Consider the following 26,129-nt stretch of genomic DNA (forward strand, 5'->3'; position numbering starts at 1 on the left):
GGTTCATTTTGAACCCACTTGAATTAGCCGAAGCTGGAGTCGGGGATGCGAGGGTGAGTGGTAGCGAGGAGTGAGGTCGCCGCGTGAGGCTCGGACATGAGCTAGCCATAGGTGAGCCAGAGCAGATGCAAAGCAAGAAGGCTAGGGAAGAAGACAAATAGCACTACGTGGGGCGGCACATGGATTCGCATCCAACGGTTTCGATAGAATCGGCCGAAATGTTTGATTTTTCAGTCACCTGATGGATAGGTGCTCCCTCTTTTTTTTCTAGTGAAAATTACATGGACCTTAGTTTTGTAATATTGAGAAAATGAATGTGCATATAACTTGAGGGAAACTTCCTTGCAACAGTAAACTGAAAGATCAGCCGATCGGAATATCTCCATCTACTTAATATGAACCCCCTGAAGCAAACTTGTCTTTCTCATAACTGATGTAGACGCACTCACACACTATATATTGCTCGTTTTACCTGTTTTTCTGCTTAATATGTACATATATATAGAAAATGAATACAATGTAAAATATGGATATGTAGCTTCAAGGCGGTGCCTTCAGGAAGGGAGTGACACCAAAGCGCCGTCACTGCCCAATCTGTAGATCAAGGTCTCCCGGAGCACCATGGCAACGGTGAATACCCGCGACGACGCCTTCAAGAAGGAAACGATGGTAGAACACTGCCGCCGCCGACCTGACAGGTCAGAATGGGGTTTCACCCCGGCCAGCACTCACCATCACCGAAAGAGGCACAGTCAACCGCACCACCTCCATCGGACGTCACCCCTTGGCCACCACGCCGTCCACACTGCCATGGTCACCAGATAGCGTCTGAGCCGCGTGGTACGCCCCATAGTGTTGTGGCTCCCACCACCAAGGCCGCCGCCCCGACATCCATGGCATCCACCCCATCCCCACCCCATGCGCGCAACCAAGACGATAGAGGAGACGGTATGTAAGGTCCCCACTTTCCAACTCTTGAACAACCCCCAAGTCCATGTCGGGCCAGATCTGATCTGCATCTCCCCGCCTTGCCCCAAAGGCGAGCTCCCCGGTGGCACGCTGCCACCGAACGAGAGGCAAGGATGCCGTCGTGGCCACCACTGGTGACAGAGCATCCCTCAATGGTGGACAGAGCTGGGAAAAGTACGGCCCCTCGACGTCTCCTGCACAAATCCAGCTTGGGGATGGAGGGAAACCACCTCACAGTCCGCTCACCAACGGGCCAACGCTGGAGCTGCCCTGTTGCCGCCGTGACACCACCCAGACCACTGCCATGGGCCGCCATCACGCCACATTCAGAAGGCCCGATCATCATGCAGACTGATTCTTTGACAGCGCTTACTTCAGTCACACGCGATAGCCTGGATCGCTCGGCGTATGGTCATCTTGTTGTTGAGATTAAACACTTAATGAAAGATGGGGACTTTATGACCTAGAAAATTTGCCGTGTGCAAAACAGGGTACCAGACCGCCTGGCTGTTTATAGGCCAACTGAATGTGGCACTACTGGCTGTATGGCTACATCATTGCCCTTCTTGTATTGAGGCTCTTTTGCCACTTGACTGTAACCTTATCATTATGAAATAAAAACTCCAATTTTACTTGTAAATTTTTCTTGTAAAGGCATGTGTTATTTAATAGTTGAAAATCACTTCGACAGCGGGATAGCCATTCGGAAATGAGACTGAGCATTCATATACCACAAGCTACAGCCAAATGAATGGTCAACGTACGATAGCTCTCCATGCGAGCTAGCCCTATAGTACCTGGTTTCATGCAACGCACGCAAGCGGTTCGATCCAAAGCCAACTAGCCAATCTCCGCCTCTAGATCCGGACCTAATTAAATGATCAAGGTTCCACCATGGCTAACTCGCTATATAAACCCTACCAGCATGCTGAGACCCTTCACAACAACGCAAACGAGAATGGCTATCTCTACCAGTAGTGCCTTCATCTTCCTCACGCTCTTGTGTTTTGCTACAGTACTCCCTTCACCTGTCAACGCGAGGAATTTCCCTCGTATCCATGGCAGTGCCAGCGCCATCCATGGTACCGGCATCAAATTCCACTGGCCGTTCTCAAGGTCAAGAGACGGTTCTGGCAATGGCCATGGCCATGGCTCCGGAGACGGCCACGGGTTTGGCTGGACCGTGTCGCGCAACCGGTCCGACGCGACCATCGGGGCCGGTGGCGGCATGGGCGGCGGCGTGGGAAGCACCCGCGACGACGAGGGAGGCAGTGCTGGTGGCGGTGTCGGCGCTGGGGTCGGCGTCGACGTCGGGAAGGACGGGATCGACGTGGGCCTCGGCGTCGGCGCAGGCGCCGCCGCAAGCGAGCGCAACGGCGGCGCCAGGGTGGGTCTTGGCGGCGGGGTAGGCTTCGGTTTCCACTTCGGCAGAGGAGGTGTCAGTGTCACGGTGACACACGGTGGTGGTGGTGGAGGAGGTGACGGCCGCGGTGCCGGTGCTTCGGGCGGAGGCAGCGGGGTTGGACGTGCAGGCAATGCCGTGGGGAGAGGCCAAGGTTCCGGAAGCGCGAGCGACGGCACGGGGAGCGGTGGCGGGAGTGGCTCCGGCTCCGGGCCAGGAGGATCCGGTGGCGGTGAAGGCAGCGGCGCGGGCGGTAGCAGCGGCCACCCGTGAGGACGATGTGCTCAATTGCCATGCATGCATGTGAGCTAATCCACGTAGGAAGCAAGAAATATGACTTGATTTAAATATGCGAGATCAGATCGATCTGCAGTGTCAGTGTGTAAACCTGTAAGGGGTGACGTGTGGAACATGTAGGTCCATGTAGGCACGAGTATGAAGTAAGCTATGTGCGTGTAAGCATTGATGAATAATATGGGAGAACCTACAAAACAGGTGCTGAATTTATTTATTTTCTACACAGCAAGAAAAGAATTTATTTTTTCTATAACTCCATTCGCTATAACCATTGTCACGGCCTGACGGTCGTCTCACCTTCTTTCTCCTCACCCAACCTTCTTCCTTCTCATCCATCCCGACGGTGCCGCCCTCCAACCAAGGCCTAGACACCGGCCTCCGCCGGTGCCGCCACGGCCTGCCCAAGCCGGTTCTTCCGGCGTGCTGACCCCGTACCGAACATCCCTTTGTAATTTGTACCCTTACCATTCTTCTCCGACGCCAGTGGTCCACCCCGCACCAGCACCCGAGCTGTCAACCTCGGCCTTGCCCCAATTTGCAAGACAAGGTGTCATCGTCGGCTCCGGTCCCGGCGAGCCCTCAACAGGGACGGCGCGTCCCCGTCTCCGGTCGGTGCTGCCTCTTCTCCTCGCTTAACAAAAATCAATGGATAAAACATTTACTTCCAGACAACTGACGATTAGCAAATCCAGAATATATATTGTTTATGTGCTTAATTTCTTGCTGTCCAACTCAAAGAAAAATTTGCTTGCTCGAACCATGGATATGTAGATTCCTGTCATTCTATTTTTACTTTGGAAAGCTGCCTAGTTTGTTCCTCGTTAATTACTACATCTGCTTTCGCCGCAAAAAGAAAATTACTACATCTGCTAACGGTCTGAGCGAAGCGGAATCCAGGCAGAATCTGCTCTAGGCAACGCGCTTGCCACCGGGGACAGTGTAGTTGAGCTTATTTAACCTGAAGAAGTGATCCCCAGAAGGTCCGGCGATCAAGAAGTGCGGGCGAAGCGATGTCTTGGATCGGGCGTCCTGGCTAGCTTGATATCCTTCGGGAACACACAAGCTTGCTGACCTGCCGTATTATGTAGCGTGTGTCATGTAAATCAGTATCTTTTCTATGTGGAGTGTGCAAGAGGCTCAGGCCCTGGGACATTGACCAGCGCCGTGTAGCTGCGCAAGTTAGAGGTTAACTGCAGCTCTAGGTTTAGAAATACGGCTTTGTTAATTCTCGGTTGAGATTAGCGGTGCTTTAAGCTAGCTTATCGATCTTTTTATTGGCATTCGGAAAGCTAAACGATCAGTCATTCGGCAATACAATTTTCTCTTAGTCCACTGCCATCTCTTTCCTTCTCTACAAGAAAAGCTCTTCTCCTTCGGTTGGCGCCATCGCCGGTCCGCCCCATCTTAAATGACCTCAAGGCCATGGAGGTGCAGAGGATTTTGGCCCCCCACCGGCGGGAGGGACCCTGTTCTCATTCTTGTTAGGTTCAACGTCGAAAATGTTTTACGGAACCATAGTTCAGCCGAACATACGCTCGACACCTTTCTAGACACTATTCATTAGGATCCATGCATGGATGATTAAAAAATGCAGTTGGCATGCATGTCTATTCATGAGGATCCATACATGGTTGATTAAAAAATGCAGCTTGCATGCATGTCACAGATCCACATGCAGTAGGATGTTAAATCGTACGGCATAGACCATAGGTTCGGCTGAACCATGGTCCTGAATCACGTCTCTCGGCTCAACGTCTTGGTTCGGGCTGTGTGACGGCGACGATGTTCTTAGTAGGAATCATGTCTCCCACGTTCTATCCTCATCCCGATGGTGCGTCTAGCATCATCGGAGGGTGTGTCGATGTGTATCTCCATCGGATCTCGCGGGATTCGGTCAGTGCTATTATTCGGTGGATTTGTTTGGATCCAGTCTTCATTCATTTTCGTTCCGGTGTTTACAGATTTAATCCTTCTGATCTAAGATTTTCTTCATCGGCGGTGGTTGCTACTCTGGTGTTTTACTCCTATAGGACCTTAGCACGACAACTTTCCGGTTGTCTACTACAATAAAGTTTGCCCGACTCAGATGTGGGAGAGCCGATGACGGCGGCACGCCTTCGGCTCGCTCCAGTGCTTGTAGTCGTTGCTAGGTGGTCCACGAATATGGTTGTAGTTTTTATTACTTCTATTGTTCTTTATAATGCCATGATCAAAAATGAATAGTTTGAAAATTTCTCACAAAAAATACAATTTTCTCCGTATTACTTTAACAAAATATTTATAGGTCTACATTTTTATACCAGATTCTCTTTATTTTTTTAAAAAAATAGGAGAAATATTGTTTTTACTTTTTATTAAAAAGAAAATATTTTCTACATCTACATTTTTATGTTTTTGTTACAGTATACATATTTCAAATATGCCATGATATTTGTCTTTGTTGCTCCTTTTTATTCTTCTTTTACGGTTTGCACTTTTTCTATGTTTGAGTCGCACATAATTGTTTTGTGCAATTGACCTCATCTAATTATGAAATTTGCTATATTATATACATTCACTAATTTTCAATATGATTGGTCGATAGTGCATGTATTCATTTGTTCATGTTCATTTGTTCGTGGTTGCACCTTTTAAACTGATACACTCAACTTATGTATAATTTGTTTCCCAGACACTCATATCCAAAATACACCACTTGCATGCTTAAATATTTTTATTTATTAATAAAAGAATTCATATATGATTTGGTCCATGGTGCATTTTTTTACTCATGTCTATTATTTTTAGGTTGCACTTATGATAATCTTTTTTGTAACTTGTCGGCTTGTACTATTTGAAAATGTATAGTTGGAATGTTAATATGCCACTAAGGATCTTACGTGGTTAGACCCTCTTTGGAATGAAGAAATTTCATAAGAATTCTGGAGGGTTCTAATCCCTAGGACTTTTTTTTCCTATAAAGGCCCTTTGGATTGTTGGAGTGAGTTCACCACATTCCTATGGAAGCAATTCATATGCCCTTAATTCCATAGGAATTTCAACATGAGTTCAAACCTCGCTTTATTTTTCCTTCGAGAAGGTCGATGCACTTCGCTCTATCTTTATCTACTCTCTGTCAACAATCCTTCAAAACTCATGTGTTTTTCTTATGCACCATCCAAAGGCAACTCCAAAAAAAATCTTGTGTGAAATCCTATAGCAATTCACACTAAGTTACAACTCAGTCTTGTATTTTTCCTATTCCTATGTTTCTAGTTTCCTCCAATCCAAAGAGGCCCTTAGTCTCATTCGTGGTGGATAGGAGTTTGAAAAGATGTATGAATACCTTTGTTTTCCTTTAAAACAACGGTCAAAGGAAAATTTCCTCCATTTTTTCCTTTCCCTTGTTCCTTTGAAACAAAGGCATGAACAATAGCACCACGGGAAAATTTTCCATTCCTACAATTTCCTCCACTTCTCCTTTCAACCAAAGGAGGCCTATATGTTTATTTGATCTTGCTTGTTTTATTCATAATTTTTAGCAATACAAATTTATTGGTAGAAGATGAACTTATGCTAAATTTTAATATTTATCTACCATGGCATTATTTCTTATTTTATTTATGTTGTGAAATTTCAAAAAGCGGATGCATATATATTTCTATGGACTTCAACTAGGGTAAATCATATTTGACGCTCTTTACGTCAAGTAGTTGGCCAATCATACAAGCCATGCGACTTTGCGTCGGCCCAATCCAGAAGCAAGCCAGGTTTACCAGTTATGGGAAGGTTCTTGGGTACTGTTTTCTAGTTTTAGGGAGGTTCTTGTGTCATTTTTTATTATTTTCTGTTGTTTTATCTACCGGGTTTAATTTTGGATTTTTATTTACATTTTATTTTATTTTATTTATTTACTTGTGTACTTTCAGTTTTTAGTTTCTTTCAAAACTCTCAATATTTAAAAAGTTCATTTTTTGTATTTCGCACAATTTCAAAAATTTATACTTTCAAAGAATCACAAATTTTAAAACAATGTTCAGAACTTTTAGAAAATGTTCACAAGTAAAAAAATATTTAGAATTTTAGGAAAATCACACAAAATTATAAAACTAATTATGTTTGAAAAAAATAATTGATGCAAAAAATCAGTGATGCAAGAATTATTCATATTTTACAAAAATATTCAACCGGGCAATCCATTTTTTGATAACCATGTTTGATATGAATAAAACTGGATCAAACGGAAGAAGAAAAATACATGAGTTCTAGAGCCCTACTCGGCTGGCCAACAAAGACGCACATGTGTGTTTGCTCGACTACCTCATGCAATTAGCCTCAGAGATACTTCTCAAGAACTCTAAAGTGCAGATCAACTAGTTAACGAGCGCTCCTTCGGAAGCCTCGCGACGATCAATGCCACTTGGCATGTTCTCAGTCATTCGCCACGTGTCACGTTTTGGACGCTTTCTTCGGATTTTGTTTTTTATTTTATTTTTCCGCACGCGTCTGCGTTCTCATCACCATTTATATAATCAAACTGGCCAGTACAACATTCTACAGTACTCCCTCTGTTTCCTTTTACTCCGTATATAAGATTTGGTTAAAATCAAACTGCACAAAGTTTGACCATATTTATATAAAAATATATGAACATCTGCAATACTAAAATTATATAATATGAACATACGTTTCGCGGTGCATCTGATAATATTGATTTCATATTGTGAATGTTTATAATTTTTTCATATAAAATTAGTCAAATTCTACAAAGTTGATTTTGACCAAACCTTATACGCGGACTAAAAAGAAACGAAGGGAGTAGTAGTTTGTCCGGGAGAGGGTGACTTAGGCGACGGGCCGATGGCGCAGGAGAAGCGGTTGCCGGGGCTGGAAGGGCACCGGGGAACTCTGTCGCCATGACCCGCGTTGGGGAATGAGGCGTGGTTGTAGGGCATCACGATGAGTGGGGAGCAGGGAGCAAGGAGGGAGAGCACGGGTGCAGGGCGAGGGACGGCTGATCGAGGAGCATTAGAGCCAGATTGAGCTCGCTCGTCGGCCGTTGCATGAGTTAGGTCGAGATCAGTCCTCCCGCGAAGGACTAGTGGACTACCTTTTTTTTGAGAAACACTAGTGGACTAGTACCTCGTCGGCCGCTTCGTGCCTCACTTTGCGCTTCAGGCCGTACAAGGCACATCACCCCTCAATGAAATCGGACCAACCCAATTAGCATTGTATAGGTGCTGCGGTTTTTCTTTCTTTTTTCTTCTCGCAATTAGTTTTTTTGTGTGTTTTTCTGTCTGTTTTTATATGGTTTTTGTTCATTTTTCTTTAGTTTCATTTTTATCTTTCTTTTCCATTTTTTCCTTCATTTTATTTTTGAAGATTTTCTGTATGTTTTCTATGTATTTATGTTGTATTTATACAGATTGCATACAATAACAACAGGCACATACATTGAAACTACTATATGAGACAAGAATGTCTCAGCGTCAGCATCATTGTCAAAGTGCTACAACATAGCTAGTCTCGTCATATCATCATCATACGGCCCGACCCGGAGGTACCGTGGGGCCCACTTAGTAGCAGCGTGGGGTTTGTCCACCCGCGCTGCTGCTAATCTGTATTTGTAGCGTGGGGTTGTTACCCATGCTATTGCTACTTAACAGCGGCTTGGGGCCCTTACCCGGCGCTACTGCTAAGTATCTACCTATAAGGTATTTCCTTGTAGTGTGTCATGGACGTGCATCCACGACGGTTTTTGACTTACCTGTGACGCATTGAATATGTCATGAATTAGCATGTTTCTTCTATTGTAGCGATCAAGTTGCAGATGGGGTTACTAAACCGCGTACTTTGCGATAGTTATAAGCTTTTTGGCACAATCTCAACTTAGGTAGTTGTGATTGAGGGGAGTAGTAAACATTGTACAATACGGTATGTGTATAAACCATATAGATTAGATTGTGTGCGTTGTAATCTGTTGGGTTGTTGTGATACGATCTTGGAGATCAATCCACGCCCAACTACCATGTATATCTCCTTGGTTTCGGCCCAGGGGCGGGCCCAGTTCAATTCAAGGGTATTCGGTTGAATACCCATGATATTTGGCAAAAAACTTTATATATATAGTGTATTTCATCTGTACGTAGGGGAAAACGAAATCGATGCAGGAAATAAAGGCCAGCTAAGGATTTCAGCCCGAAAACAAAGACTAGCCCACTTCTCTCTGTGGTCCTCACCACCCCGACCTGGCCCAAGTGGCCCAAATCGCCGCAGATGCAGGGCCTGCACGCGCTTCGCTAAAAAGGCATATCACACGAGACGAGCCGGCGCCTCCCAATTCTGTTCGCAACTTCGCACTCGTGGAGTCGTGGGTAGGGCATGGCGGCAGGGCACATCGCCGTCCCCTGAACGCACGCGCGCACGGCGGCACAGGTAGGCGGGCGGCAGCGACGCAAGCATCTGATGGCATCCGTCCCTCAACCCTCGCAGCTTCGCTTCATCTTTAATCCATCTCGACAGTTGGCAGCATCAGGCATCACCGCATCGAAGGCTCTCAGTAGGCTTCCAATTCCAAAGCACAAGTTCAGTCGTTCAAAATCTGATTGATAATTTGAGGTGTTCGTGTTTCTTAACATATTAATCATCCGACTGTTAAAATTTGGATCTGCAGGTGTTAGCACGTCGTCTTCTTCTTCCGTTGTCCAGCATTTGACTTATAACAGTAAGTTAGCATGGTTAGTTGGATTTCTATTTTAGTATTTTAAAATTAGAAATTTGTTTGCAATGAATTATGAATTGTTTAGACATGACGATTTGCGATTTTCCACATGAATTACAATGTGGGAATTAATGTTTATAAATTGGGGAATTATTACAATGATAATTATTTATAAAAGTTAGTTCTCCTATAGTTTGTAACTTTTTTCTAATCATTTTCTACTTCCTATCTTTTGTTCTCCTATATCTTAATGTTGTCACTTTGATATGTTGACTAATTAGTCTTTCTATCTGTTGAACAATTTCGAAGCATGAACAATTTTACGATTATATTATATTATGTTATATCTTTTATATAATACTCCCTCCGTAAACTAATATAAGAGCGTTTAGAATACTAAAATAGTGATCTAAACGCTCTTATATTAGTTTACAGAGGGAGTATATCGTTAGTATAATATGGTGCTATACTCAATTAAACATGCCAAAAAGAAGGATTTATGGCTTTAAAATAGCCATTGAAATTTACACTCTCTTTAAATCCTGGGCCCGCCCCTGTTTCGGCCCTATATTAACACATGACGCGTCCCTGCAGATGCACACTCTTAACCCTATTTCTCACAGGTGGGAGGAAGGGGACCGGTTGACGGAGAGTTTTGCCTGGTAAGAAAAGGAATACTAATTATTTAAGTAGTAGAGATATTAGTACGGCCATTCTCTGTTTGACCGGATGTATTTTACTTGTCTGAGTTTAAACTCAGGCCACAAATTTGTTGTATGCATACTATTAAAAGTTACAAACTATAACAATACAACATTACTTTTAAACATGACCCAATGGTTTAATTTTCCTTCATGTACGGCACCCAATTTATTACCGTCGGTCCAAGATTCTTAGACAGCCTAAATACACCTCATATTCATGAAGGGGGAAGCACGATACAACACAAACATAGAGCTATACATACTAGGCTATTGGGTAGCCAGAGGAGGAGGCAGGATTATGTAAGGCTTGGGGCACTGCACGGTGCTGCCGGAAGGCCGGGATCCCCACATGGCCTCATGCCCCGGGTAACAGCCCAGTGTGCCCGGGGTTTGTCTTCGAGCACATATGTATCCTAGTGCATGGTCTCAGGCGGTAGCGGCACAGACGGGGAGGTCCTTTTCCATGGTGGGCCGCTGCTTGAGGATGCGGTTGCTCTCGAAGAAGTTGACCGGCTTGAGGTCGAAGCTGGACGACACAGTGGGCATGATGGGGAAGTCCTCCTGACAAGGGATGTGGTGGAACCCCAGCGTGTACCACAGCACCAGGTCCTTGTTCTCGATCGGACGGTCCCTGTGAGCCCACATACGCAGATCAGACGGCCAACATTTTTCGGATCATCAAATCCACTGGTTTTTGTACATACACAAACGTACCTCTCCGACCAAGTAGCCAGCGTGTCCTCGCCTTTGCTCTCGTACACGAACAGCCCACCGGCCCACTCTTCACTCTTGTTGTAGGGCGTGACCCAAATCTGTTGCACAAAACCAAATGATGAAGACAAACTGATTTTCACCAAGTATGTGCGCGACCTGTTTTTCTCCCTTGTTAAAGGGTGCTTTTACAATAATCCATAACGCGGCATCAAGAAGGTAGTATGCGCATCTCCTCATAGTGATATCGCAAAAAGCCTTAAATTTGTGCAAGTAGACGTTTCACCTGGTTGTTTGTGAATGCACCCCTCTTCTGCGGAGGGTCCTCGGGGTCCAGCAGGCTACCCGCAGTGCCTGCAGGGACGACCTTGTAGCCCACCGGGTTCCCGACATGTGTCTTCTTTGTCGGGTTGATGACGTGGAACTCGGCCGGCTCGTAGAGCTTTAGCCGGACCCGAGCGTCCTTCTCTGTGCTCGCGATGTGGCGCGTGGCCTTGAGGTAGCTCCTCCGGGGTGACTCCCCGGGCGCGGTGTCCTGGCGGGCCATCTCGACGCGGACGAAGGAGTTGTCGGCGCCGTCAATGTCCATGTCAAGGCGGAAGGTGACATAGTGGTCGTGGATGACGCCGATGACATTCTCGGAGAGGAGGGTGCCGTGCATCTCCTCATTTTGCCGGACCTGGTTCATGTGGGAGTAGGGCGTGCCCTTCACCATCAGGATCACGCTGAGCCCGACCTGAAACCATTGAGGGAAGATCATGTGAACTTGGGGGGAAATGGAACAATCAAATCATTCATTTTCGTATTTTGATCTCTATTATGTACTCCCTCTGTAAATTAATATAACACGTTTTATGTAACTACTTCAGTTACAAGTAATTAAATCATCATTCCTGGACACCCTTCCACTGTTTCTGCTGAAATAAAAGGGGGAAAGCTACCCAAGATGGAGACGGATGCAAGGAACTATGCAAAGACAGTGCACGTTGGACAAGTTTACTTGGCAGTGACGGAAGGAGCGAAAATGACACCCCGTTTTATTCCGGCAAACTGGGCACTCAATGCCCCCAAGGATATGGCGTACGAGCGCAATGCATGTGGTGCTCTTATGACCTGAAGCTCCACTGATAAAAAGCAAGAAGCCTGATATTTTTACCTTGCACCAATGAGAGAGCAGACACGTACGAACCACACTGTGCTCTGCTTTTATTTTGTGAGCGTGACAAAGGTGAAATTGTTGTACGTTTTGGGGTGGAAGATGGATGGCGTACGTACTTACCTTGATGCGGATGAGGCCGTCGGTCTGGAACTCCCAGTCGACGATGTAGTCGTAGTTGGCCACCGACGCCGCCATGCGCGCCACCAGCGTCACCTTCGGCCGGGACTCCCTTATCTGCACGCACCCACAATCTCGATCAAAGCATGCAACCGGCAAACGCAACTTGCAACAAACTGACTGAGGTTCACTCGACGGGTGACAGCGATTTCCATTTGCAGTGAAGACGAGGCGAGCGCGGCCAAGCCGGCCGTCACTCGGTCAGTATCAGCGAGATAGGACCCTTCTGCCTACTACTGTACTACTGTACGTGGAACGATTTTTTTGGGCTGATATTTTTTGTCCAACATTCTCCTTCCCAGGTAGCTAGACTAGTGTTGAAGATTCCTTGAGAGGAAAACAAGGTCACATCCAGAATATTTTCTACATATTTAAGTATGTATTTCCATATACCCATCTTCCTTTAGTACTTACTAGTATAACGCCGTGCGTTGCCACGGGCTCTTCAAAATTTATAATCAGTATCTTTCATTTATCATCCCCTCATATTGGGTGATTATGGGGTGCTCTAATTAGAAACACAACAATCAAATATTAGGAAATTTCACCGAACGAACAACAACGAATAATATGATATCTATCAAACGAATAAAATGAGGTCATATTTTTGGTCCGTCATGCACTTCTGTTGAAAAGTGCCTATCCCTTTTAGAATCAACCCACTATTTGCTCGCACGCAAAAGAAATACATCTCTAAAATGGGGAACCGATCGGTGCCAAAAAGAACTCAAACTCCTATCCAATCTCGACTTCGTGCTCTTCCACTTCCATTGATAAAGATGGGACGTCAAGGGTTTCATCATGATGACCTCGAGCAGCCGCCGACATCCCTCCCCACATCTACCCCTACCCCCTGCTGCCGCTTGCACTGTCCTTGCTCCTCGAGGGAGCTAGGGACACAATGTTCTCTAGGATGGGCATGACCAGATCCACGAGGAGGCCACATTCTTCCATGGGAACCCAACCAAGCACACCACCCTCCGCAACCATCCAATCCCAGCCTAACAAAGTCAAGACCCGCCGTCAATCCACAAATCAGGCTCGCCGCATCCAGGTTCACTGCAAGTCTGCGACGAGTCTGTAGTCGACATCTTGACTTTGGCTATCCCCACGGAAGAATCATCGGATCCTGCTTACTTTTACCATCACTTCGTCTCTTCCCAAGGCAGCGACACCACCCAGCCAATCACCACCACCGCTTGCGGCTTGCCTACATAAAATCATGAGAAATCTACACGGCGGTGCTGTAAGATCACCTTGGCGACCTCGACAGTGACCGACTGGTCTAAGATCTAAGCTAGCCGCTCTTTGTAGAAACCAATAGAAGTAGGCATGTGACTCAGATTTGTTCTTTGGTGTGCATGCGTTTCTTGCTGCCCACCAGCTCTTGTCTACAACTCGCCTATCTCTGTACCAACTCTTGGTCTACAACTCGCCTATCTCCATGCTCGAGACGACCAAGCTCGATGCGCAAGCCGCATACGTCTGCTAGAGCTATATTCAGGCCCTATGATTTTTGGATCACTGGCACTATGGGTGCCAGGACCAGAGTCGCCCTCATCCACCAAGTGGATCAAGGAGGTCCACCACCTAGACTCTACATCGCAACATTTTGTGTTTTCCTATAAAAAGTAAAGAACCTTCTCTAATAAACGTAAATATAATCTTTTGGTTTTATAGTCTCAACTTTCCTACACTCTAATACCAGAAGGATTTCTTGGTTTTATTTAATGACCTTCTTGAATGTCATTCACTTAGAAAGGTAGTAATACAATCTGTGATATTAAGGCAAACTATTAGTCATATTAAAGTGCAAAAGGCCCTATAGGAGTCAAAGCATGACTTTTATGGTTATACTGTAATTTGCAAGATCTGAGATTTATGCAAGTGTACAATTAGAGAAGAGCCAATTAAATAGATTTTCACATTCAGAATAGTACGATTAGCAGTAGCACTTCAATTTTTTCATGTTTGATCAGCTTGCTAGGTGGTTATCACTAAGCATGTTGGAACGATGAGCATAACCTAACTTAGTTCAGTACGTGTTGCTGCAAATTAGTTCAGTACGTACGAAGCTGTTGCTAACTTCAATGCCTGGCTGTTGCAAGTTTCTAATGAAAAAGTATTTCAGGTCAAAGGTCAGGGAATATACACTTTTGTTATCATGGTTGTTTCCTTATAGTGAACAACTTTGATCACCACTTCAGCAGCTACTATCTATAAAAAGACATTAGCTAAGTAGATACAGGCAAAGAAAGCATGTAGGCAAAACCAGAATTAAAAACATCCTTCTCAATGGAGCTCGTGCAGTTCGGAAGACCCTAATCATCGATGAGGGACCCCTCCGATGGTAGCATGGCGTGACAATTGCCGTCAATGACGACACCCAAAGTACCTTGCACAATCCATCGATCCAGTTCGGAACAATAAGCACATACCTTGCAAAGTGATGTGGATCTGAAACAGAGGTGGGAAGGTAAAGGCTCAGGTGAGGTGGAATGAGACGTTGATATAGACGTGCACGCATGAGAATAAGGCGGTGCCCAGGATGGATCTCCATCGGAGGAGGCCGGATCCGTTGGGGAGGAGGTCGCTGTAGTACCTGCCATCTGTGCGATGGATCACGGGGCTGGCAGGCAGGGGGAGGGGATAGGAGGGAGCGGGTGGGCTAGAGCGCAGATGGCGGGTGCCCCCGACGACGGCTGGGAAGGATGGTGGAGGAGGTGGATGAGGATGGCGGCGGCGGCGTCTGCGGTTGCGCCTCGTCCGCAGCCGTGCTGGTGGTGGTCGATGCGAGAGCCGGATGGCGTCGGCCAGAATCAGGCAGGGGCGACAAAGATTTAGAGGAGAGAGAGAATGGAGGCGATGATCGATGGGAGGAAGGGCCACCGGCGATTGGGGTGGCCTCAGATCCGCCCTCCGTGGCCGCCTATTCCATGGGACGAACACCCGTGCTCACCGTCGGGCTCGCCTTCGGCCGCTGCCTCGCCGACATTCACGAGTAGAGCCCCTTCCTCCGATCCCATTTGCCAGGGAGGCAGCGCCATCCTTCATCGCAGAGAACGATTCCACACTGAGATCCCAACCAGATCGTGATTGCGCCTCCCCAAACCGCAGCGGCACATCCCACTCCATCAACGACCAACCTATATGAGGCGGAGGGTCAGTGTAGGACGCGAGCGCCGTCACCATGGACGTGGGGGACGCCGTAGGTGGGAAGGAGGCGGCGACGGCGTCTGTGTCAGGAAGATCGCATGACGGCGGCGGCGTTTACTTGAGGGGATCGAGAGGAGCTGCGTTTGGTGCCGGGTGGGTTCTTTGGTGCGTGCATGAGGCTGGAGATTGTGATAGGTGATCAGGTGAGGGCGTGCCATACCTGGATCGATAGCCTTACCATACCTGGTGGTAATTTAAATTTATTACCATATTTGATATTTCCCGAGTTATGGCCTTACCATACCTGGATTGATAGCCTTTGGGGTAATTTAAATTTATTACCATATAATTACCATATTCAAAATTTCCTGAGTTATGACATTACCATACCTGAATTGATTTATTACTATACGTGGATTAATTATGCTTTATTACTATATGATTTATTACTATACGTGGATAGCCTTACCATACCTGGTGGTAATTTAAATTTATTACCATATTTGATATTTCCCGAGTTATGGCCTTACCATACCTGGATTGATAGCCTTTGGGGTAATTTAAATTTATTACCATATAATTACCATATTCAAAATTTCCTGAGTTATGACCTTACCATACCTGGATTGATTTATTACTATACGTGGATTAATTATGATTTATTACTATATGATTTATTACTATACGTGGATAGCCTTACCATACCTGGTGGTAATTTAAATTTATTACCATATTCGATATTTCCCGAGTTATGGCCTTACCATACCTCGATTGATAGCCTTTGGGGTAATTTAAATTTATTACCATATAATTACCATATTCAAAATTTCCTGAGTTATGACCTTACCATACCTGGATTGATTTATTACTATACGTGGATTAATTATGATTGATTAACATAAATACGTTGGGTATTGCCGGTCAGACGAGAAAAGAGAAAAACCGGTGGGAGGTGGGACGAAGAAAAACCGGTTGAAAATAAACCGGTTGAAAATAAACCGGTTGAAAGTGGGGGGGGGGGACTATTCAACCAATTCGTCCATTAGGAGTAGAGATATACCCCATTCCAAAATATAGTGCGTCCGCGCTTTCCGAGGTTCAACTTTGATCATAAATTTAACCAATGAGACCAATTGCGGCGGGAGAAAAATTTATATAATTTAAAACTTCTTACGAATACGAATTCACTAATATAATTTTTGCTCCCGCCGCAATCGGTCTCGGTAGTTAAATTTACGGTCAAAGTTCAAGCACATGGATAGAGGAAGCACTACATTGTGGAATGGAGGAAGTATGCATATAAATAGTCAGTATCTCTACTTAAACAGTCCTCCGTACCAAAATATAAGACATTTTTTGAAATATAATCTTTTTTTTGAAATACCTAGAACTATTATAAGTAGGTGTATATCATAATCATGTGAAGTTGATTTTCAAACTTGTTGTTTTGTGACACTGATTCCGCAGTTTATGAACCAAGTATATACACATATTTCTCGAGGTGACATGTGGTTTCACACGAATCCACCATTTATCTCTACTCCTAATGGACGAATTGGTTGAATAGTCCCCCCCCCACTTTCAACCGGTTTATTTTCAACCGGTTTTTTTTCAACCGGTTTTTCTTTGTCCCACCTCCCACCATCCCCCTCCCACCGGTTTTTCTCTTTCTCGTCTGGCCGACAATACCCAACGTATTTATGGTAATCAATCACAATTAATCCACGTACGGTAAGGCTATAAACTTAGAAATCTCAAATATGATAATTATAGTAATAAATCAATCCATGTATGGTAAGGCTATAACTAAGGAAATTTCGAATATGGTAATTATCACCAGAATCAAAGCTTTCCAAAAAAGTTCTTCTTGCCATACCCTAATCGTGACCTCCTCATCCTAAGGCATTATCTCTACTCTTAATGGAGCAGTTGCTAGGATTGCGTCCACTGTTATTATTCGTCTGGTTTATTTTCATCCGGTTTATTTTCGTCTTTCCTTCCACCATCCCATGTACCGAAAGCCAAACGGATCAGAACTTTCCATGTGGACACAAATTATTTAGTAATGTCTTTACGAGAGAGAATCAATCACGGCTAATCTCTAATCAATATTTAAAAATCAAATCTAAATTAATTAACTTGCCATAAGTCGGTCAATCATTGATTAATCTTTCCATACGTAGTCAAATTACATCAAAGGAAATGTTTCGATTATAGCAGTACCCTGCTACAAACCGAGCGAGTCGGGCTTTCACCCTGCACCGCACGACTCTTCTCTCCCCCCCGCCGCCTCCCGCCTCGGGCCGCTCGCCGTTCGTCTTCCCGAGGGACGCAGCCGCACCATCGCGCTCAGCTGCTCCCTCACCTCCCCCGCCGTCCTCACCCGTAGGACGCCGCCGCACCTCTCCTCTGCATCACCCTGTTGGCGGGATCCAGGTCACGGGGCTGATGACCTCATCATCTCTGACGGCGGATTTGGTCATCGGCGAGGAGGCCGAGCCTAATGCTTCGGCCACAGCCACCCCGACCTCGTTGTATGTTCGCCTCCTCATCCACCCCCTTCCCTGTCCAATTTTGCTTTATTTTGGTTCGTCTTTCATCCCGTCCAAACCGGACTTTTTACCTTACGATGCCTGCCTCCTATGTTTCTGCATTAACTAACACGGCGTCGCGTGATCGTGGAGCAGCAGGGTTGAGAGGATGGGTCTCAGTGACGGGCGGATGGCGTTCGTCATGTGAGCGAAAATAGTATGTAACTCATGGAGTGCAAGCTGTTGTGCGGCTACATGGCGACGCTCGACTGTAGCGTTGAGACGTAGGGCACGTGCGCCATGATGTCGTGCTTCACCATCGCCTCCCCTAGCTTTCTCTCAAGGCATCGTGGTCTCGATGGGTTGGGGCTCGCCTCCCGCACTCCTCTTTGTCGTGTACAAAAACCAAGGTGACCCCTAGGTACTCTCAACGCTTGGTCTAGAAATCCCTCGAATTCGTTGCCCAAGCCGAGTGTTGTGATCTGACGGTCGGTCATCGTGCAGGTGTCGAATTATTGAGGGAGGCTTCAGATCGTCCTGGGCATGGAGATGAGGCTGGCCATTAAGGATGTGGGTGAAGGTCACGTCGTTTCTTCTCCTGGCTCCAATATCCACTGCTGATATTTTGAGTTCTTTGATCTGAGAAAGAACCATGGGAACGTAAGGTTTTTAACCCAACATGATTTAATTACCCTTTTCACTTTTGTATTTTATAAGTACATAAGCATTCAGTTCTTCTATCCTTTGTACGAGGATGCAATTCACTCCAAACATGTAAACAGTGTCACATCTTACAGAAGCTTCTAATTTTTTACAATGAGTATGGTACATAAACCAATGTGCTTGGGTTGTGCTTTGTGTTTCTGTCATGCCTTGTCTTTAGAAGGCACCATGATGAATGCTAATTTAATAGAGGAGAATCAAGCAAGCGATGTGCAATGATTTTAATGAATTTTAATGACCATATTCTACACTTAATGATGATTGATAGTCGATTTATGGTTTCTCCCACTTTAGTAAGAAAGATGTGGTGTACAGAATCTTGCAAAAATGGAGGATATGGATTTGGGGCGCGAACTGTCCCGACCACGGCGGTGCTGCCTACCAACACCATGTGCAAGACTGCCTGACTTGTCCTCTATCTTAATGGTAAGTTTCTCTCTTTTTCTATCTCGTGGTCTCCTTGATTTGTCTTTCGAGAAAGGATTGAAAGTAGTTTGGGTGGTTCAATTAATTCAATGACCAACAATATCATCAGTTGTCAGCAAGAAGTTACTCCAAATTCCATCGCCTAACAATATCATCAGTTGTAAGAAGTTAGGAGTTTGGTACGTACCCCGGTGCAAGAGACCATGGATGCAAAAGGTACTTCTGCTAGAGTAAGATTAGATAGTCAAATTGTAGACAAACAGCAGTGTGCATTGGCATTGTAACTTCTGACATGGGATATTTGTGTAGTCAGATAATTAGGAACCTGGACTACAAGGGCAAATGGGAGGCACCTTTCATCGACGTTCAGCCCAGGGAACCTCAACTTTCCCACTATTGTACATTCATACTACCGTCCATGTATCGCTTCTGCTCAACTATAATACACGGAAACATGAAAGCTCATGTTTTTCCCTTGTTTGTGCAGAGTACAAGGATGATTCCTACATCTATGCATTGATATGCTGAACCACATTGGCATTGAGCCAAGCCAGGTTAGTGCTTCAAAAATTCTGAAAAAATCTGTGAAATGTTGTTGACACTTTGTTAAGTATTTGGTTTAACTATGTATGTTTGATTCTTATCCTATGAAGCATAATTAAAGTGTTGACTCTGTTTGACATTTTGATGTATTACGTCTAATTAGTAGCATTTGACTTTTGTTTCATTTCAGATGTCTGATGTAGACAACTAAGGCAATGGCTATTGCATTGTAGGACGAGAAGGTCCAACGCGGTGGCGGCGGGTACATACCCAACGCGGCGACCCATGGGCGCACCGGTTCTAGGGCCTTGAGAGCTGGGGCCGGCATCCAGGCGGTGAACATGGATGGTGGCGTGTGGAAGTGGGCGGTGGTGGGCAGGGAACAATGTGGCCCTGTCGGCGTCCTCTTCGTTTAGCTTGACATGATCGTTGTTCAGCTGAAAATAAGATTACCTAAGGGATATTAAGACTAGAACATGAATGCACAATACTTTTCCGATGTGATTTTTGTAAATGGAATTAACTTTGTAGAGTTGGCATGACATGCGCCTTCACTAGCGTTAATAATAGACCCTCGCTCCTTCCAAATTCCTGACCAATCATTGTTTTTGTAAGGATCCTTCTCGACTTTTGTTAGTTGTTCATCTATTGTTCATCTATGAATGAATTTAACCATGTGGTCTAACTGATTGGTCATATGAACTTATGAAGTAGTTGTCGTGTGTACTAATTGCGACAAATGGAATCCTTTGCTTTTTGCATTGTTCACTAATATCATTAATAGATATGCATGTGTTACCGATATTTCTTAATTTGGCTGACTGAGCATTACTAGGCTATAATTCTTTGTGACTTTTGATTTTGTTTGTTGTTCTGATCCTATGCCGAATCAATCCCGATCCATGGGGAAGAAGATACAAGGGGACCGACCACTGAGTCGATGATGCCGACGATCGAGGACGGCAAACATAATCATTTTGGTGTCATAGGTTCATTGGAGCTGATGCCGCCACCTCCTCGCCCCTTGGTCTCGGAGGTTGTGATGGCCAGGTCAGCGACATGGCCACGTAGTATGCCTCATTTTCTCCTATTGCGTTGTTTCTTTTTTATCATGTGATTTCTATTTTGTTTCTGTTAGCAATAATTACAGCTCCATGAAGCAAAAGAAAGCTTGAGAAATCATTTTTGTTTATACTCAAAAGCTTGGCTACCTAGGGGTGTTATTGACTCCCTACCAAAAGTTGTGTTTATACTCAAAGGCTTATGCATGCTTTCTAAAAAATATGTTGCACAATCACTGTAATTATGGTGTTATGTGAGTTAGAAGATTTCAGAAGTGCATCAACTGAGAATTACAAATATTTATACATCGGACAGGGAAGCATGTATTTGATATTTCCTGCTGAAATTCAGCGTTTTCTATCGGAGGTCTAAATTTTCATATGCCAGACTTTTAAGTTAGATGGTGTGTTATAATGATTTTTTATTGGATGTTGTGCTGTATATTTGGGTCTATGTAATATTTATTAGGAAATTCCATAATGTATTAAGGTTCTGGTTGCAGCATCTTGGAATATTTGTTTAAAGGTAACAAAATGCTCCATCTGTTGTCTTTAATTAATGGTTAATAACAATGGAAATGCTTTGTGAGATGATTGGTCTTAAGCATAAAAGTCATGTAGGGTGCTATCTACCTTGTGTAATATAGTGCACAATAAAGAGTACTATGTTTCTGTACCACTTTCTTTATTTTGTGCATCGCGTGTCTTTCTATGTATACATTATCGAATTACATTTTGTATCGAAGAATATTTTGTGTGATATGGATTTCAATTATGTTTACACGTAAAATTTGATATGCATTATGTTTATATATGCACATGGTAAAAATATTTAAAAGCCTGTGGCAACGCACGGGCCTTCTACTAGTTTCCTTTAAAATATAATACGTACAAAAAAGTACACGGCCCCCTGTTTGCGACTTTGAGATGCGTGCGAAATTGTTGAGGTCCTTTTTTTTGGGCGAGAATTGACAAGGTTGTTGTTGAGTGAGTGTGTGTATACGAAATCAAAGATTCTTCATAACTAGTTGCCAAAACTTGAGCCACATCAGCTTTTATATTTTAGTACTAGTACAGATGCCCGTGCGTTGCAACGGGCTAAAAATATCGTAAAACCTGCTCCGTATGACAGTACGGGCCATATCTTATACCCAGTTTTGATAAACATCGGTAATAAGTTAATAATGTTATCGCTTTTCGGAGTAATTTTTTTGGAGTTTTGTGCATTAAAAAAAAGCGTGAACATATTTAAAAGCATGAAGGTTTGGAAAGCAAGAAAAATTCACTCTTTATCTTAAAAAAACACGTACGCTCTGTGTCCGCACTTAAAAAAAGGATTGTTAGTGCCCAGACATACTATAAAGTTGAGAAAATCGTCATGATGTCCTTTGATGGCTTCTCCTTCATCTTGGCATTATCATCGGCGTGGAAGAGGAATGATGTAAGTGTTTTTAGTGGGATATACAGATGGTGAAATTGTTTAATCTAAAAGTTTTTTCTCAGAATTTTTAAAAGATTTAAATGCAAATGAATTTATTTTGAATGTAAGAGTAGTGGTGCATTCAAATGGGATTGTTTATATACATTTTTTTGTTGATATTCGAAAGCAAATAGGTTTTTACTATGCTGATTTTTTATAGAAAATGTTGGTTCCTGGGTTTGCAAGATTATGTTCCATTCTTTTTCATTTGCACTATTTGAACTTGGCCCAAAGATCGAACCTCACACACTCCCCATCATCAACATAAAAAGGAAAAAAATTCTAGTAAATTTTATGTGGAGGCCACGCCGTGTATGCCTTGTCTAAAATTTCACTCACTTTTCATTATTGTATCTGATAATGTGTTCATAAGATGTGGAAGGCATGAATTTATTTTTGGTGGAAGAGTAGTGGTGCATTCAAGTGAGATTGTTAATATATAATTTTTTTTGTTAATATTCAATTACTATGTTGATTTTTTTTAGAAAATATTGGTTGCTTGGTTTTCAAGATTATGTTCTGTTAAAAAAAGGTGCTCATTCAGGATTTTATTTTTTGCAATCGGTAGCACACACACCTGGAAATATCCAGCAGCTTCTGGTCGGTGGAGCCATTAAAAAAAGCAGCACCAAAAGAATCCCCACCGAGAGTTATCCTGCGTGGAGTCCTCATTACCAGAGGAGCGTTGGCTCGTCTTCTCCGCCCCTACCCCCCTTCCAACGCGCGATGTGCTGCAGCCACACACACCCTGGTGGTGCTCTGCTCCAGCCATAACCCAACCAATGAACACTCCTCCCTCCCGCCCTGATGATCCTCGGTGCCAGGAGAGGACGCCGGAGCTGGGCGAAGCGCCTTGCTTGGGGCCTAGCTCTGTCCTGTCTCGCTCCGTTCCCATTTTGATGCGGCTTGTTTTAATCCTCCCCATCTGCTTTTTTACAGATGTTGTTGATTCAACGGACAGACCTGCCGATCTGATTTCCCAGGCCGTCGCCTGTCGATTGATCCGATTTGGTTTGGACCTATGGCTGTTCTGTTAGCTGCTGATTGCGCGCTTATCTGATTCAGAGTTCTTCCTTCGAACTATGGATTGCGTGTATTCTCCCCTCTTTTCCCTCTTTGATTATAAGCTCCTTCGTTCTGTTCCTCCTTCACTGGTTGATTTCTGATGTGGCAAAGTCGCTCGTGTATATAAATTGATTGGATTGGATGCACATGAGCGAGGTGGGACTATTTTTGAGTTCTAATCCTCACAGAGAAGTGCGGGAGCCATGGAGGGGCGCGCTGGAGGGAGCAGCTTGGGTTCTCGCCGCCATGCTCGCCATGCCGTGCCATCTCTCGTTTCTCTCCTTCTTCTTGGTTTTCCCCTCTCTCTCTCCCCCTCATGCTTCCTCGTTTTCTTTGAGGAGCACGGCGGCGCAACCATGGCGCCACCCAGGAGAACCCCAACGCCTTGCAAGGTCCATCTGCCGCTCGCCTGGATCCGGACGCCGTCGTCGTTCCACGCATCCAACTCGTCTGCCACCACCCTGTGCAGACCTCACTCAATCGGATCAAGCGAGAGAGCCGCCTGCCGTCGTCCCACACGCTCGTTGACCCACCTCGATCCAGAGATAGGGGTGGGCCCGCCAGCGGGGTAGGCGGTGGCGACGCACGGCGGCGACCTGCGGGCACGGTGGGGCGGGATGGGCGGCAGGCTGGAGGTGGGATCGGGAGGCAGACATGGCCGAGGAGGGCGGGTCATGGCTGTTTCTTTTTTTCTTTTATCTCGCATGTACGGAGTACCAGTTTGTGTTTGTAACAAATGCAGGGGGTTTTATGCAAAAACTAAACGTTTTTCCAGGGTGTCACTTAAACAGGGACTGCGGGTTGATTTGAAAGAAATAGAGGGGGGTTTTTGCAAAATCGCGCGCGACGTCGTACGACCAGAAGCCGTCGGTGCTTTATTAGTAGGTAAAGATAAAGATAAAGATTGTGCAGGTTTAGCATATGACTTGTGTTGTTCAAAAAATAAATATTGTCTCGCACATGATTCGTAGCTTTGACGCGAAGTACAGTAGCGCGGCGAAACAAAACAAGCGACGTACACTTACTACGTAGCAGGGAGGAGGGTAGGTGTGGGTGTGCGGGAGGGGAGTGGAGCTTACGTCCATGCCGGTGATGGGGCTCTCGGAGTGCCGCCACGCGATGTCGCCGGCGTACCGCTCGAAGACGCAGATCATGTTCTCCCGCACGTACGGCCGGCCGTCGGCGGCGACGAAGACGCCGTCCATGTACCGCGCGTGCCGCGGGCAGTCGTTGAGCGGCACCAGCGGCATGGCCTGCAGGCCGAACCCGTACTCGCCGGCGTCCATGTACGTCTTGAAGTACCACGCCTCCGTCGGGTCCATGTAGGGCACGAACAGCTCCGACGCCATGCCCTTGTACATCACCTCCCTCCGCGCCCCGGTGGCCGGGTCCTGCACCGTCGCGCCGGACACGACCAGCCCGGCGCGCGCGTCCGCCTTGAGGTGGAACTCCCACCCGGCCCACCGCACCGTGTGCCCGTCCTCAATCTGGAATCCTGGGCCCTCCGGCGCTGGCTCCATCGACGGCGCCCGCACCGTCTGGTACCCGAATCTATCGGTGCCGTCGTCGTCGTCGTTGGCGGCGCCGCGGTAGTCGGTGTTCTTGGCGGCCGGGATGGGGATGCCGGCGCCGCGGTCGGAGATGTGGACCACCTTCCCGGTGTCCATGTCGACGAGCACGGTGAGGCCTTCGATGGGGCGCATGTAGAAGTTGGCGGTGCCCTCGGTGGAGTAGCACTGGCTCTTGATGAGCCGGCGGCCGCCGTCCTCGGCGGGGCCGTACCAGCCGGGGGAGATGGGCAGGCACGCGACGTCGTCCAGGCGCACGCCGCGGCGCCGGATGGTGGCGTTGAACGCCGGGTCGCCGAACGGCGCCGCGCAGAGGGAGTTCTGCTCGTCCATGGTCATCGTCGGGTAGCCCGAGGCCGGCACGGGCAGAGGGGCGACCTTGCCGGCCGCGAGGTCGACGGCGAGCACGTGGGACTCCCCCTGGAAGCGGACGACCGCGACGGCACGGCGCGGCGGGAGCGCGTGGGCGCCCTTCCGCCAGCGCCGGACGGCGGGCTTGTCGGGCTCGTCGAGCGCGAGCGCGTGCACGGTCGCGCGCGCGGCTGATCTCCGTCACCGTGAGCGGGTCGAGCGGGTGGCGCGGCACGTCGGACTCGTGCGAGGGGCGACGTGGCGGGCTCTTCTCGGTTCGTGGTGAGCGGCAGGCCCACGGCGAGAACCGGGTGCAGCCGCCGGCGCCGTGCAGGAAGGAGGCGGCCGGGGCGTCGATGGCGAGCGGCAGGCGGAAGGCGGAGCGGGCGACGATGAGGACCAAGGCGGCGCCGAGGGCGAGGAAGGTGAGGCGGAGGAGGGAGGTGGAGTAGTCCATTGGAGCTGAGTGAGTGAGTGAGCTGAGCTCTCGCCGCTTTGTGCGCAGCTAGCGTCAGTGACTCGCCTATATGTGCGCACGTTCGTCTAGCAAGTTCGATCAGATCATGCAAAGCACCGAATCGGGTACGTCACCCCACACGGCAAACGCAAGGCAACAAGCGAGGTTACATCGTCCATCGATCGGTCGCTTTTTCTCTCGTTTTCATGCTAGCTAGTATGAATAAAAACACGACAAAAAAGATAATAATACAGTAACAATTTTTGAACAAAAATCAACAGCCATGATAGGTGATACTAGGTATTTTATCACTGCCGCAAAAAAAACTCTCAATTTTTCACATCGTGATTTGTCTTGATTGTGATTTGGACACGGTTGCTAGCTTGAAGTTGTTTTTATATATGTTTGAGATGATGCCAGGACTAAAAATAAACTTTCAAAAGAAGTGAGATTCTCACTGTTGGGGGATGCTATGCTGATATTCATACTAGCTCCTATGTTGTGCCGTTCATGAAGGCGCCTCCTTGGAGTCCGTAGTTCGGCATTCTTCGGTAACATCTCTTTCCATTGGTTGCTCGATCACCAACGATGGCTCCAATGACCCCAAGCAGTGTTCCTTTCGAATTGTAGTTTGCTATGTGTTGCCTGA

The 26,129-nt window shown here is 46.2% G+C and overlaps 1 protein-coding gene and 1 pseudogene across 1 annotated transcript; one reads left to right on the forward strand and one right to left on the reverse strand.

Moving 5' to 3' along the window:
* The first annotated feature begins 1,927 nt into the window (after positions 1-1,927).
* LOC123184543 (putative glycine-rich cell wall structural protein 1) lies at positions 1,928-2,889 on the forward strand. Its single transcript, XM_044596644.1, has one exon. It carries the CDS (start codon positions 1,928-1,930, stop codon positions 2,642-2,644), a length of 717 nt encoding a protein of 238 aa, XP_044452579.1. The 3' UTR covers positions 2,645-2,889.
* A 7,320-nt stretch (positions 2,890-10,209) lies between these two features.
* On the reverse strand, positions 10,210-25,535 carry LOC123187282 (primary amine oxidase-like; annotated as a pseudogene).
* Positions 25,536-26,129: the final 594 nt, after the last annotated feature.

The sequence above is a fragment of the Triticum aestivum genome, chromosome 2A, assembly GCF_018294505.1.
Source record: "Triticum aestivum cultivar Chinese Spring chromosome 2A, IWGSC CS RefSeq v2.1, whole genome shotgun sequence".
Taxonomy (NCBI): domain Eukaryota; kingdom Viridiplantae; phylum Streptophyta; class Magnoliopsida; order Poales; family Poaceae; genus Triticum; species Triticum aestivum.